The sequence below is a fragment of the Perissodus microlepis genome, chromosome 22 (assembly GCF_051167445.1).
Source record: "Perissodus microlepis isolate ML-2025 ecotype Zambia chromosome 22, ASM5116744v1, whole genome shotgun sequence".
Taxonomy (NCBI): Eukaryota; Metazoa; Chordata; class Actinopteri; order Cichliformes; family Cichlidae; genus Perissodus; species Perissodus microlepis.
Window position 1 is genome coordinate 20854668 of NC_140481.1, and position 12699 is coordinate 20867366.

Genomic DNA, 12699 nt, shown 5'->3' on the forward strand with positions numbered 1-12699 from the left:
TTTCACCTTCACCAACTGGAAACATTTGACACACCATGAAACAAGAAATACAACAAAGAAGACCCAGGACAGTCAAGCATCTAGACTCCTACACCAATCAGTCAGTTCCCAGGTTTTTACAGACTGTAGTTAAAAGAAGAGAGGATGCTACAAAGTGGTAAAAAAAAAAAAAAAAAAAAAGCCCTGGGCCAATTTTTTGAGATTACCTCAAAACTACCTCATGTTTTCTTAAAAAGGTAAATTTTCTTAGTTTAAACATTTCATGTTTTCTGGTGAACAAAATATGAGTTTATGAGATTACCAAACCATTCTGTTTGTATTTACATTTACACAGCTTCCCAACTTGTTTAAAAGTTGTGATTTTTAAACACAAAAATAATTAAAGCGCCATGGAGATCTTCCCTTTCAGAGATGAAGCAAAACAATTTGCATCCAGGAAGCGTTCCTTCCCCCAAAACATTCAAAGCCTTCAGTTTCACGCAGGAACTATTTTCTTTCTGTCTACATCTGCTGACAGCTGGCTAACAAAAGAGCTCAGCAAGGGGGAAGACCATTAATTTTTACATCCTGTGTATATAGTTTGCAGGTGTAGTTTGGTAGGGGGAAACTAATTGCTACAACAAACAGATCAAAATAAGCTCGCTGATATTTTTTCTTAGTAACCAGGTCACATTCAAATTGATTTTTCAGCAACGCAACATTACCAGAATTGGGCAATTCAATAAACAAGTTTTATTTTGGGGTGAATTGTCCCTTTAAATGTAGCGCCCATTGCTTTGTGCCAAGCTGAATATTCTAATGTCAGCTGGTATTGCTTCCATAGTTTGGAGTGACTCATCTGTCACTACACATACCACCTTTGCTCCTGCATGACTCGGGTGCATAGTGCACCAGTGCAGTCATAAACAGGACTGGTGAGAGTGGAGCAGCAGCATTCTGTAATGAACAGATAACTGATGAATCTTCCTTTAGTCACGTAAACTGTCTGAAGGCGATGAACAGCCCCAAAATAAATAAATAAATAAAATAATGCTGATGGACAGAAAACAGACCAAAACATCACACCACGCTTTGGGAAATAAAACGGCAAGATCAACATTTTTATTTTAAACTCGACCATAATCTCACAAATTATTGGCTTCTTGTTTAAAACACACACACACACACACAAAATGCAAATTTCCACTTGAAATGATTCGACTTCACAAAGGCAGGTCAAATATTACTGGGATGTGTCTTTTTTTTGTTGTTTTTAACCTCCTTCGTTCACGAAAAGCACAATCCAGCATTTAGAAACTTAAATTCGTATTTGACCCAAACAGAATCAGTATGAACGGCGTACATGTCACACAGCTTTATACAAGGTCGTCCAAAATAAGTCAGGCAGTGTTCGTGAAACCAACCCAACAGCTGGATTTTGATCTCACGACAGTTACAAAGATTAAACAAACAAACGAAAGGCTTCACAGCTACACTAACATTTTGAAAAATTAGTGAAATGATATCTGCAACAAGAGGAAAGTAAAAAAGGCTTAAAATGGTACATGTAGAGGAGGAATGCACGGGATGGTACATTCAAAGCTTTAGCGATTAAGGCAAAAGAAAGATGAAGCTACCGTCGACCGTGGACCTGCGTAGAGGACAAATCATGACATCATTTCAAACGTTAGTAACCTCCAGAGGCTGTAAACTCTCCTCTCGGATACACAGGGCCATGTTTGAGAACTTTTCAGTAAGGTTTTCCTGGTTTAATAAAACTTAAAATAAATAACAAGAAAATAAAGAAATCTTTAAAACAACATCAACATTTGATTTTTTGCAATGAGACAAATGGCTAATAATTCAATCTTACCTAATAGTTTCTGCTTTATTAAGCATTTCTGTTTGAATAATTTCATATAGCGTACAAGACAGTGTGGCTGAAACCTGCTACAGCTCATAGGTTTGACCAAAAAAAGGACAAAAAAGTAAAAAAGATCATTTTAATTTAAACTCATTACCAAATAACTTTTAATCATCAAGAACATTCTGAGCTGGATTTATAACCACCTTGCAAATATAAACCCATGACATGCTTTCTTTTACCTGTTAGCTGCTACAAGTGACTGGGTGACAAATTAAAGGAAAAAAACCCAAATAAAGTGCAGAAACAAATGTTTTCACAGATGTACGCTATTGCTATGTCCAGAGGTACTCGGATACTTTTTTAAACCAGGAACTTTCCGTTTTTTGTTTTAAATCCCATCCACACGAGCATCGTTTAAAAACATCATGACACAGTAGCTCACAGATGAGCGTGAAATGACACGCTGACCTTGAGCAGAAATTAAGTGCAGACCCTTTAAAAGATTGTTGTATAATCTGCTAACAACATCCCCACAGGTGGAAATACAACCACAAACGTATGGAAATGTTGGCTAATAACCAGCCTGAGCAAATAATAACCTGGAGCACAAAAAATAATAATTTAAAAAAAAAAAAACAGGTGATAAGGGTGCAACACCTTTGAATTTGCAAGAAAAAAAAATGTTTTCCACATGAAGTCATGAAAATTTACCCGGAAGGTTTTTTAAAACCTGTTTTCAGGGAGCTGACACGCCTTTTGTATGTGGACAAAAGACTCAGCTTGGACTGTGGGAAGAAACACGAGTACTCTGGGAGAACATGTAAACCCAGCCAGATGATGGAATCAAACCCAGGACCTACTGGTTTTGAGTCTACTGGTCCCATCACCCTTTGTGTGGGTCTCGTCTTTAATTTGTCACCCATCTTTGCATTAAGTTAGTTGCTAACGTTGGTGCAGGCAGTGAGACTGGGCCAAAGTTAACAACATTGGTTAAACGCAAGACTTTATAAGTCGAGTACGGCTGCAGATTCAGGTGATTTTTCACCTATAAACATTTCTGTTTTCACATCTTCAAACTGCTTTTTACAAAAATATCCGTCACAGCAACTTCAAGCACACAATAGGGGGGAAAATATGTATATAAACAAGTTTAAAATGTTTGGCAAATAGCTCACTGTTATCAGATTTATATTGATCTTACTGCATACATTTATCCAGTTAAATGAGATTTGGGGAAACAAACTGAAATCTGCCCGTCTTACAATCACACTTGGTCAGTCATTTGTGGGACTTGGACAGCAGAGCAGTATCAGTGTAGGAGGTGTGAGCGAGCACGCTTAGCTCTGCAGTTTTGTGTCAGTTTATGGCATAAATATGGAAAGCAAATCCCTTGAAAACATTTCTTTTCTTTAGGATGAAAGGCTTAATGAGAGACTGCATTGTTGTACAAAAGCTGTTTATAGTTCTTCTTCTCCTCCCTTTCATCGTCCTAACATTTATTTGGACTTTCATCCTGCCTCTAAGTTATTCCCCAGGCGTCTTTCTTACAGTAACAACAAAACAAAATAACACTACATCTGAAAGCTGAATGTAAACTGGAACAATCGGTCTATAAGAATCACTTCCACATGTCGGCTTTAGTAAAAGATTATTAGTACTTTTGTTTACTTGGATGACGGAAAAAAAGGTATTGAAGAAAAAAAAAGTAGCACGATAAAAACAAGATGGACACGTTAGTCAGAAAAACAGAGGAGCTGCTGGATATCTAGCCTAGCTGATGGCAAAATGTTAAAAACATGTTTCTGTCGATATGAATGGATTCTATGTTTTAAACAGCAATTACTACAGCAACTTTTCTTTTTGGTCACACCAGGATCGTTCATCAAGCCTGGCTGCTAACATCGAAGTTTACATCCTGATCAATCAGAGTTGCTTCCTCATCGCTTGCGTGCTCGATGGCCGGCGTCTCCGTGTTGTGCTCCATCTCCTCCTCTGCCAGCTCCGCTTCACTTTCCATCCTAACTGCAGGCGAACCGCTCAACGCTTTCGAGTGGTTGGGGAAGGTTTCGCTTCTTGATTTATTTTTGTTGACCGAACCTTTAGGGCGACCCCTTTTCCGCGGGATGTCGCCTTGGCTTTTTGCAGTACTTGGAGGACGGCCCCTTTTTCTCGCAGGTTCATCGATGGGGTTTTGCGGTGTGAATGGAGCGGCAGGCAGACTCTTGCGTAAATGAGCGCCTTTCTTAGATTCTGACTTGCGAGGCCGACCACGGGCTCTGCGAGGGGGGGGCAGAGATCCCTCTGGGGGATCCACACGAGGGTATTTCCTCGGTCTTCCCAGTGGCTTCCACACTTTTGGCTTTTTCTTCTCCTCAGGCGACGGCAGTGGGTACTTCCTCGGCCTCCCCCTTTTGTTTGGTGGCTTTTGTCGCGGTTGACCACGTTTTCTTCCACTCACAGGCAGGATGTGTACTTTCCGAGGCCGGCCCACTTTACCATGGACCTTATATGCTGGGGGTTTCTTGTTTAAAGACCCTTTAGGCCGGCCTCGCCCCCTCTTTACAGGCTGGGAGCCATCTGTGCCCAGTTTATTTTGTTCAATACTTTTTCTTGGCCTTCCCCTTCCTCTCTGAGGCGTATTTGAGATGCCATTCGACATATCTGCCGAGGTGTTATTCACCACCGCTTTCCTGAGTCGTCCTCTTCTCTCCGAGTTCAGGCTCTCATTTAGATCTAAGATCCCCACAATGCCAAGCTCGCTCTCCAGCCTTGATTTCTTATTAAGTGAGCCCTTCGGTCGACCTCTTTTCCTGGGCGTTACAGAGCTGCCTTCATCATCTTCCCCACTTGTTAAACTCTCTGACTTGCGCTTTACCGATCCTTTTGGACGTCCCCTTTTTGGCGTATCTGAGCCACCGTTCGGTAAGTCCTCAGCAGGAGCCTCCTCATCAGACTTTCGTGGCCTGCCTCTTTTCTTAGGAGAATGCTCTGTCCTGTCTTCATCGCTGGCCTGACTCTTGGACCCTTTGGGCCTGCCTCGACCCCTGTGAATTTGGACCAAACTGTCAGCATGGTCGTCTCCTGAGCCCCGCTGCTCTGTCTGTTTTGTGCCAGAGAGCTTCGGACGCCCTCTTCCCCTCTGTGGTTGTGTGGACTCGCTGTTGGAAACGTTCAGCTTCTTGGAGCCTTGCGGCCTCCCTCTTCCCCTCTTCACTGGACTGTCTACACTGGCCTGCCTTTCACTGCTCACAGGATCTCCTTGTTCTTTAATTTCTTCTTCCATACTGCCGGCTTCAGCGTGGACTACTTCTGTTGGTGTGCACCTGCATATTTAACAAAGAAATTACAGTTATTATTTAATATTGTTTACATTTTACTCATTATTATTCATTACATAACTGGACGTAATAACATAATAACTACGTGTAGCTACGTGGAGTCCAGAGAGACCACAGATTGTGTATGGAAGATGATAACCCCTACCACTATTTAATCTTTTAATTTTTCTAATCAATTTTTTGGAGGGATAAATCCATAGTAAATGTCTCAGTGGTGGAGTGACTTAAGCAGCTGAGGCCTTTCTGTGTGGAGTTTGTCTGTTCTCCCTGTACCTACATGGGTTCTCTCCAAGTACTCCAGCTTATTCCCATAGTCCAAGGACATGTTTGTCTGTCAGTTAGTGAAGCTAAATTGACAATAGGTGTTAATGGTTATGCCTATCGCTATGACAACCCTGTGTCCACTGTGAAGCCTGCATATAGGCTCCACCCCCATTATTCTGAACTGGATAAGCAGCAGATAAAATTGATGTATAGATGAAATTAATATTAAAACTTTGTGTCCCTGACAAGTGGGCATACCTTGAGCTCTTAAAATGCAGTTATAGATATAAATGTAAATAAATGCCTTTCTTGTCAATGACTGATAACTTCTCAAGCTGAAATACAGCTATTATGAGTTACTGGCTACTTTTACGATTACTTTCTTGTACTGACACATGTGACAAAAGCAATAAAAATGCTGACTCTGTTCATAAAACTGCACATTACTTACATTTAATAAGTACTGGGCCTTTTTAAATTTTTTTTTAAATTTACATCGTAGCTTCAAAACATTTCCCATCATCACCGAAAAGCATGATTATACTCATATAACTTATGATTACACAAAGAAATTTGGTCTGCATTGTAAGACAGCATATATGAACATTGATTATATTTTTTTATATTTTGCTTATTTTTTTGTTATTTAACTCACACTGCTCTGACACTGGCTTATTATGGGGATTTTCAAGTCCACCTTAAAAGGGGCATAACACCTATAGAGGGCAGTATTCAGTCATTTTCATCAAAACTTTATACACTGTGATATGTTAATACTGAAGACTGCTGAGGTCCTCTTTAATCATCATAATCATCAAATTACAGAGATCTTAGAGACCACCCAGATTTGCACATTTATACAGATTTAACACAACTGGCCGATTCTATTTGCCTCAGCTAACCATCAAAGTGCTTATCCCTGTAAAATAGCAGTTCTGATGCCTTTCAGTCAGGACCTTTCCCATTTTAATGAGAGCAGTCTAAGTGATGTGAGGTTGTCAGAGTCACAGTCGTGTTTTTATTGGATCTTAATGCTCTACACCTGCAATGTATTAAGATTGGACGTATTTATCAACCATGGACAATAGGCTGAGCCTTTCAATGGTCGTTTTTACAGGAACGATTTATTGATGTATTTGCCCATGAGTAAGTTTGCTAATTGTGTTGGTTGAAACTAAAAGAAGCAGTCAACGGGAAAAAAATAATAGGGCTGTCTTAACGGCATCCTCTTCCAGCTGCGAGCAAATGCACCTTCATCAGAGTGCGCCCAAATGCAGCGAGTTGTTTACTCAAACAAGGACAGGCAGTAGCCTATGTTCAGAAAACAACAAAAACATTTTATTTAAATATACGTCTGAACAAGCGGCACATCTCTTTGGTTACATCCTCAGGTTTACCTCTTTCATCTGGTTTAAAACCAAAGAAATCCCAAATTGGCGACTTTTTTTTTTTTTTGCCAACTAGTTATTCCATGTTTGGACTTCTGTGTTCTAAATGTGCAAATCAGTCTGTGCATGATTACACCGCCCATCAAAAAGTCACCTGTGTGAATATATCTCCTATAGGCATTTATTGGACTGATGAATGTCGGTTGGAAAAATGTTCATATCACCCAACCTTACAATGTATTACTACACATGCTGATCAGAAATGACATGTTTAAGTCTACAAAACTTTCTTGGAGTTCCCCAAGGCTCCATTTTGGGTCCTCTCGCATTTACCATGTACTAACTCAAAAACACGAATAATATATAACCATGTAATTACTTAATTATATGTAACATTATGTAATAACTATATGACTGCATAGTTGATGGACATGGATTTGAATAATATGAGCAGAGAATGACATTCCTTTTAGTCTGAGTCTTAAATAACAACCACCACAAGACCACAGGCTGGAAGTCCTCAGAACTCCAACAAATTAATAGAAATACAAATAAGCAGCCTATCAATAAATGTGAGTTAAACCAGCTTGTGATAACAAGAAAAATTCTGAACAAAGGTGGCCTCTAACGTCTCCTGCCATATCTTCTACTGGGCTTAGAATAAAAACAGCGTAGTGGTTTACACATTCGGCCCACAAGACAAAGATCCGAATAAAGAAGAAACAGAAAGTGAAAAAGAAAAAAAAGTGTGCACCAAAGAGGTTTGGGGCTTCCAAGCAAGGAAAATCACCAGGACTGTGATAAATGTTTTATTATCAACGATCAAACAAGCAAACAAAAACACAGGAAGTAGCATAAACTAGGATTAACTAAAATGTTACATTTTAAAAAGGCTTGTCTATTTGCAACCCCTGACAAATCCAGCTTAGACCATAAAAACTTAATAGCTTAAAAATACAGAAAAATAATTTAAAATGCTTTATATTTTTAATAACGAAAAAAGCCAACTAAAGTAATCATTACAGTGAATTTGAATATATTCACTTAACTCGTGCATCAATTTAAAATGACTAAACGAGTCCCTCTGCAGGCGATTTAGCACTTTTAAGGTGGACTGACGGGGAAAATAGGATGCCATGCTCAGCGTCTTATTTAAGAGATGGGGTCTGTACGGCTACGTCTATTTTCTGGGTTACAACCTTGCAACGGCGGGAAAGTGTAGCCGTGGTCTGCTGGTGTTGAGGTGTCCCATTAATGACGTGCACAATTAATATCCCTGCATGCAAAAATCTGTTATTTTGTGCTTTGATGGTGCAATTTTTACAGATTAAAACTTGTGCAACTTATCGAAAAAAATCAGACAGACCCCGTGCATTCTCAGCAATAACTACAGGGCAATACATTTAATTGCATTTAAGGGCCTTTAGCAGATGCTATGACTGTGGAGCAGACTGTTTTTCAGGTAATAGCCTGTTTCAAAATCGACGGTGCTGAAAAGAGTAGCTAACGCTGTGAAGCGCACAAAACAATGCCGTCAACGGGCTGCGTAACTCACCTTACATAAATATCCTGTATGATTTTAGTTTAATTTTTCATAAAATATTGATTCAGCAGACATACCGTAAAGTGAAAGTGCGCGTTTATTGTTGCTGTGATGGCTGTTCAAATTTGCGACCGCTTCCGGCCGTACGTGACATCCACGCGGCTCCGGAGGAAACTACAGCGGAGAATTTCAGTTCCGCCCCAGCAATTCCTAGGGCCCTAGGGGGACCAGGATCCCACTTTTTGATTTGATTTTGTTGTTACTGCAAGATATACATTATCTTAAAGTCTGTCTTTTATTTAACATTAATAATTGAGTAAAATCCATAGACAGTATAAAAGGTTTATATTGTATCTTATCATGCACTTTATTTCATATATGGATAAATTACACAGACAGTAAAGAAGATATGTTTTATTTTAATTTTACTTTATATATGGATGAAGTATATAGACAGTAAAAATAAAGAATTTTTATTGTATGCTTGCCAAAATTTAAAATTGATGTAAAGATAGCAGCAGGGAATTTTTAACCACTGAAAACAATATTTTTATGTGTAAGTCAAAAATTTTGGTTATCTCAAAAAGTTGATTTTTTTTTTTTTACGTTATTTATTAACAAGTTATTAACCTACACTTCAGAGAAAATAACTGGAAATTTCAAGCTATTAAGTCAAATCTTTTAGCTTGAAATTATGACTTAGCTCTGCCTGGCTTTTGGTTTTTTCCCCTTGCATAAGGGAAGCCCTTTATCAATGTCTAGTGCAGGTTTATCTGTGGAAATATGAAAATCACCGCAAAGGGATAAGCTGTGAATATTTTGGCCAAATATGATGGAAACTAACATGAAGAAAAGAAAGTGAAACAGTGGAAATATTGAGAAACTACCTATAACCGGGTGAAGCTGGCAGAAGGTGATTCTCAGGAGGTTTTGTCTCTTTTGTTAGTCATATTTCAGTTTGGCACATTGGAAAATATAGTGTGAAGTGACACAGGAGGTGAGAGTGTCATAACTGACTGGCAACACAGCTGTCAGGTGTGCCTCAGAAGAGATATCCTGATCCACAGATGATTTCCTACTAAAACCCAGCAATGGTTACCAGGCAGGACAGCAGCTGTAATCAAACTGACCAGCTATCACTGACCCGCTGCAGAGCTGGTGATGCTGCAGGAAGCATCCCCAGGTTTACATTTGTGGTGCCAAAGACGAGCCAACTCTGACAGTGCTCAATCAATCAAGTCTTTATCTCAAACAAATAACAAGTGTTCATACATTAAACATGAAATCATTCAAAGTCATCATTTTCACGTGGAAAAAATAAAAATGTTGACATTTGCCGTTTGAAAAGGAGGCGGCGAAAACAAATGCTTATTAATTCCTAACCCATATTTTATCTCGGTTTTAATTATACAATCTAAAATATAATATATGCTATAAATAAATATGCCTAACACACAGAGTCATGTTGTACTTAAATACATTTTATAAATAAAGTTTTAGTTTCACTTTTAGTTTAGCATAGGTGGGAAGATTCAGAAAGTATTTCCATACAAATAAAACTTTCGTCTTGTCAGTTGTCTAAACCCTATTTTTCACCCTTTCAAAGTCTATTTTTTAAATTTTTTCGTACCAGTTAACCAAGTTGTTTTTTCCCCGTAACTAAAGTATAAAGAAGGGCTACTTTATTCAACGCCTAGTTTTGCGTTTCATATTTTAGTTCTATACATTTCATAAATATTCATAAGTGCTGTTTTCATTATCTTCATTAGTAAATCATGGGTACGAGTGTGTTGTCTCAATTTTAATTAAAGTATAAGAGTACTTCACCAGATGGATCCCGGTGAAGAGTGACTAACTCAGCTCTGCCCTCCAGAGGCTCATTTGCAGATTTTAGAAAATGTTAGCTGGTAATGGTTTTCACATATTATAGTGTAAGACAAGTCACTTACTATTATTCATCGTGCCAAGCATTAAGCATGTGCGATGGATTTAATCAATGTAGCAAAATCTCTGCATCCAGCAACTCGAGTAAGAGGTTTAGAACAAAGTCCTGTATTTTTTGTGGCTCAAAACAAGATCACTATAATAAAACACCTTTTCACTGGAGCTTAACGTTTGACAATTTATTCAAAAACACAATGATATCTAAATGTTTTTAGTTTGCACAAAATATTTAATTTCTTGTACCAGGACTCTGTAGCTTTACAAGCTTCTTCAGCTAAAAGAGTTAGTCTCACATTTTATTTTTTACTCTTTGCATTACTTTATGCACAGCTGTCCTAAGATCCCAACACAATATTTGATTCAGGTTGAGGTCTGGACTGCAACACCTTGATTTTCTTTTTTAGCCATTCTGTAGATTTGCTCCAGTTCTTGGGAACATTATCATATTAAATTAACCAATTTCAGTCATCTTTTAGCCATTTATAGACGACGTGAAGCCATCTGAGTGCACGGCCTACTCAGTGACTGCAACGTGCACATGTCCTGTTGCTGCAAAACAAGCTAAAATCATGACCCCTCCACCACTGTGCTTGACAGCTGGTATGAGGTGGTGAGTTGATATGCTGCGTAAGGTTCTCTCTGTTCTTCATGGACAAACATCTCTACTTTGGTCTCATCTGGCCAAAGGACATTGCTCCAGAGGTCGGGTGGTTTGTTCAAGCCATGCTGCAATGTTCTTTTTAGAGAGAAGTCTCTTGAAACATTTCCAAACAAGTCGGTCCTTTTCCAAACGAGCTGTTATGAACTTTAACATGCAGTGGCCTGTAGTCTTCAAAAGAAAACAAAATATAAAACAAACACTTCACACAGAAACCCCAGCACGCTACATTTCAAAGCATTGCCGTCTAACCTCGAGGTAAATTTGCTAAGATGCCCACTCCTGGAAAGAATAGGGCATGTTAACACTCACCTGCATGCTCCAGAACAATAAAACTGCTGCTCTTATAGAAGCGCTCACGCGTGTATGAAATAAAGAAAAGACTCCTCTTAAATGTACAAAGTTTTATTCAGAAGTAACAAAGCGGACTCTTTATGTACTTACAGAAGTTTCCACAAAAAGAATCAAGGCCCACAAAAGAAAGGCTGAACTGTGATTTGAGGAGGGTGTGACTCACTTTAGATAAACTTTGATCCCATGCAGGAAGAAGTGTTAGAGCTGAAGCAGAACAGAAATTACCTGCAACATGGACAATGATCAGCTACTTTGGTCGAAAATGAGGGGGAAGGGGGGGGGGGGGGGAGAGTAATTGTTCTACGAGCAGGAACCACATAGACAAAGAAAAAGGCATTTGGTGGGGAAGAAAAGTAAATTGGAGGCAGATTATGTTGTGCTGGGAAGTTGGATAGTTGGATAAGGGGGTGGAGTATGAAGTAAGGGCAGATCGGTGAGGTCACCATCAATCAGAAGAATGTGAGGAGAAAAAGAAATATGCAAATGTGTTTATGTGTGAGGAGGGGAGCTGTCAGTTCAAAAGAGGGAGAGAGGCTGAGAGAAAATGACAGACGTGGCCCGAGGAAAGGAAAGGCGCGTTTGAGAAAGACAACCCCTGGGAGGCTGCACGGTGAACCCACTGCCCCGTCTCAGCCCTCCTCCTCCTCCCCGCCTGTGTGCTTTGCCATGGTTACCAGACAGGGCTCCCAATGCAGCCAGTTAATGCGTTTTTCAGCAGCAGGAGCGAGCTGCGTACTAATGTGTCTCAGTCTGTCTCCTGCACAATCAATGTCAACTGTCCTGGGATGCACAAACACATGGAGGGCTGCGAGCCAGGGAACACAGAGCCACCCTGGCTGAGCGTCAGAAGCTGAAAGAAGGCTGCATCGCTTTCATTTTTAGTCACCTGGAAAGTTTTACTTGCATTACCAGCAGAAGCCTTGAGTCACATGTCGATCTTTCTTACACAGGTATGAAATGTTGAAAAAGTATCCCACAAGATAAAGGAACACAGCTTATTAGTTTGAAATGCTTTCAAGTGCTCTTATATTTATTGGATTCACAAGGCATTTAAATACAATAACACATCACATCCATAAAAATACTAACTTACATCTAACTTAAAATTTGCCAGTTTTCTGTTAATCTAAAGAGCTAATTTAGTCTTAAAGTGTAGAAAAGAAACATGAATAATTCCCTGTCGTTTTCAGGAATGTGTTAAAAGGGAACTCGCACAAATTTTCAGCTGCCATGAGGAGCTTAAAACTCTCCCTAAAGGTTCCAATGTTGTAGTTTTCCATCTCTGGAGTTAAAGGAGTCCTGTGCGAATCATATCGGGGTCACGACCATTGGCTGTCTTTATTAAAAGATGGCTGATACTCAGA

The 12699-nt window shown here is 39.4% G+C and overlaps 1 protein-coding gene across 1 annotated transcript; it reads right to left on the bottom strand.

The window, feature by feature from the left end:
- Positions 1 to 1079: 1079 nt before the first annotated feature.
- Positions 1080 to 8554, bottom strand: LOC146363013 (uncharacterized). Its single transcript, XM_084919927.1, has 2 exons — positions 8457 to 8554; positions 1080 to 5169 (listed from the first exon to the last, which is right to left on the bottom strand). Exon 2 carries the CDS (start codon positions 5127 to 5129, stop codon positions 3729 to 3731), a length of 1401 nt encoding a protein of 466 aa, XP_084776053.1. The 5' UTR covers positions 5130 to 5169; positions 8457 to 8554; the 3' UTR covers positions 1080 to 3728.
- Between the last annotated feature and the right edge of the window lie 4145 nt (positions 8555 to 12699).

What these genes read in the sequence shown, in the direction of transcription:
- LOC146363013 (XM_084919927.1), bottom strand. Translation starts at nt 5,129, where the DNA reads ATGGAAGAAGAAATTAAAGAACAAGGAGATCCTGTGAGCAGTGAAAGG.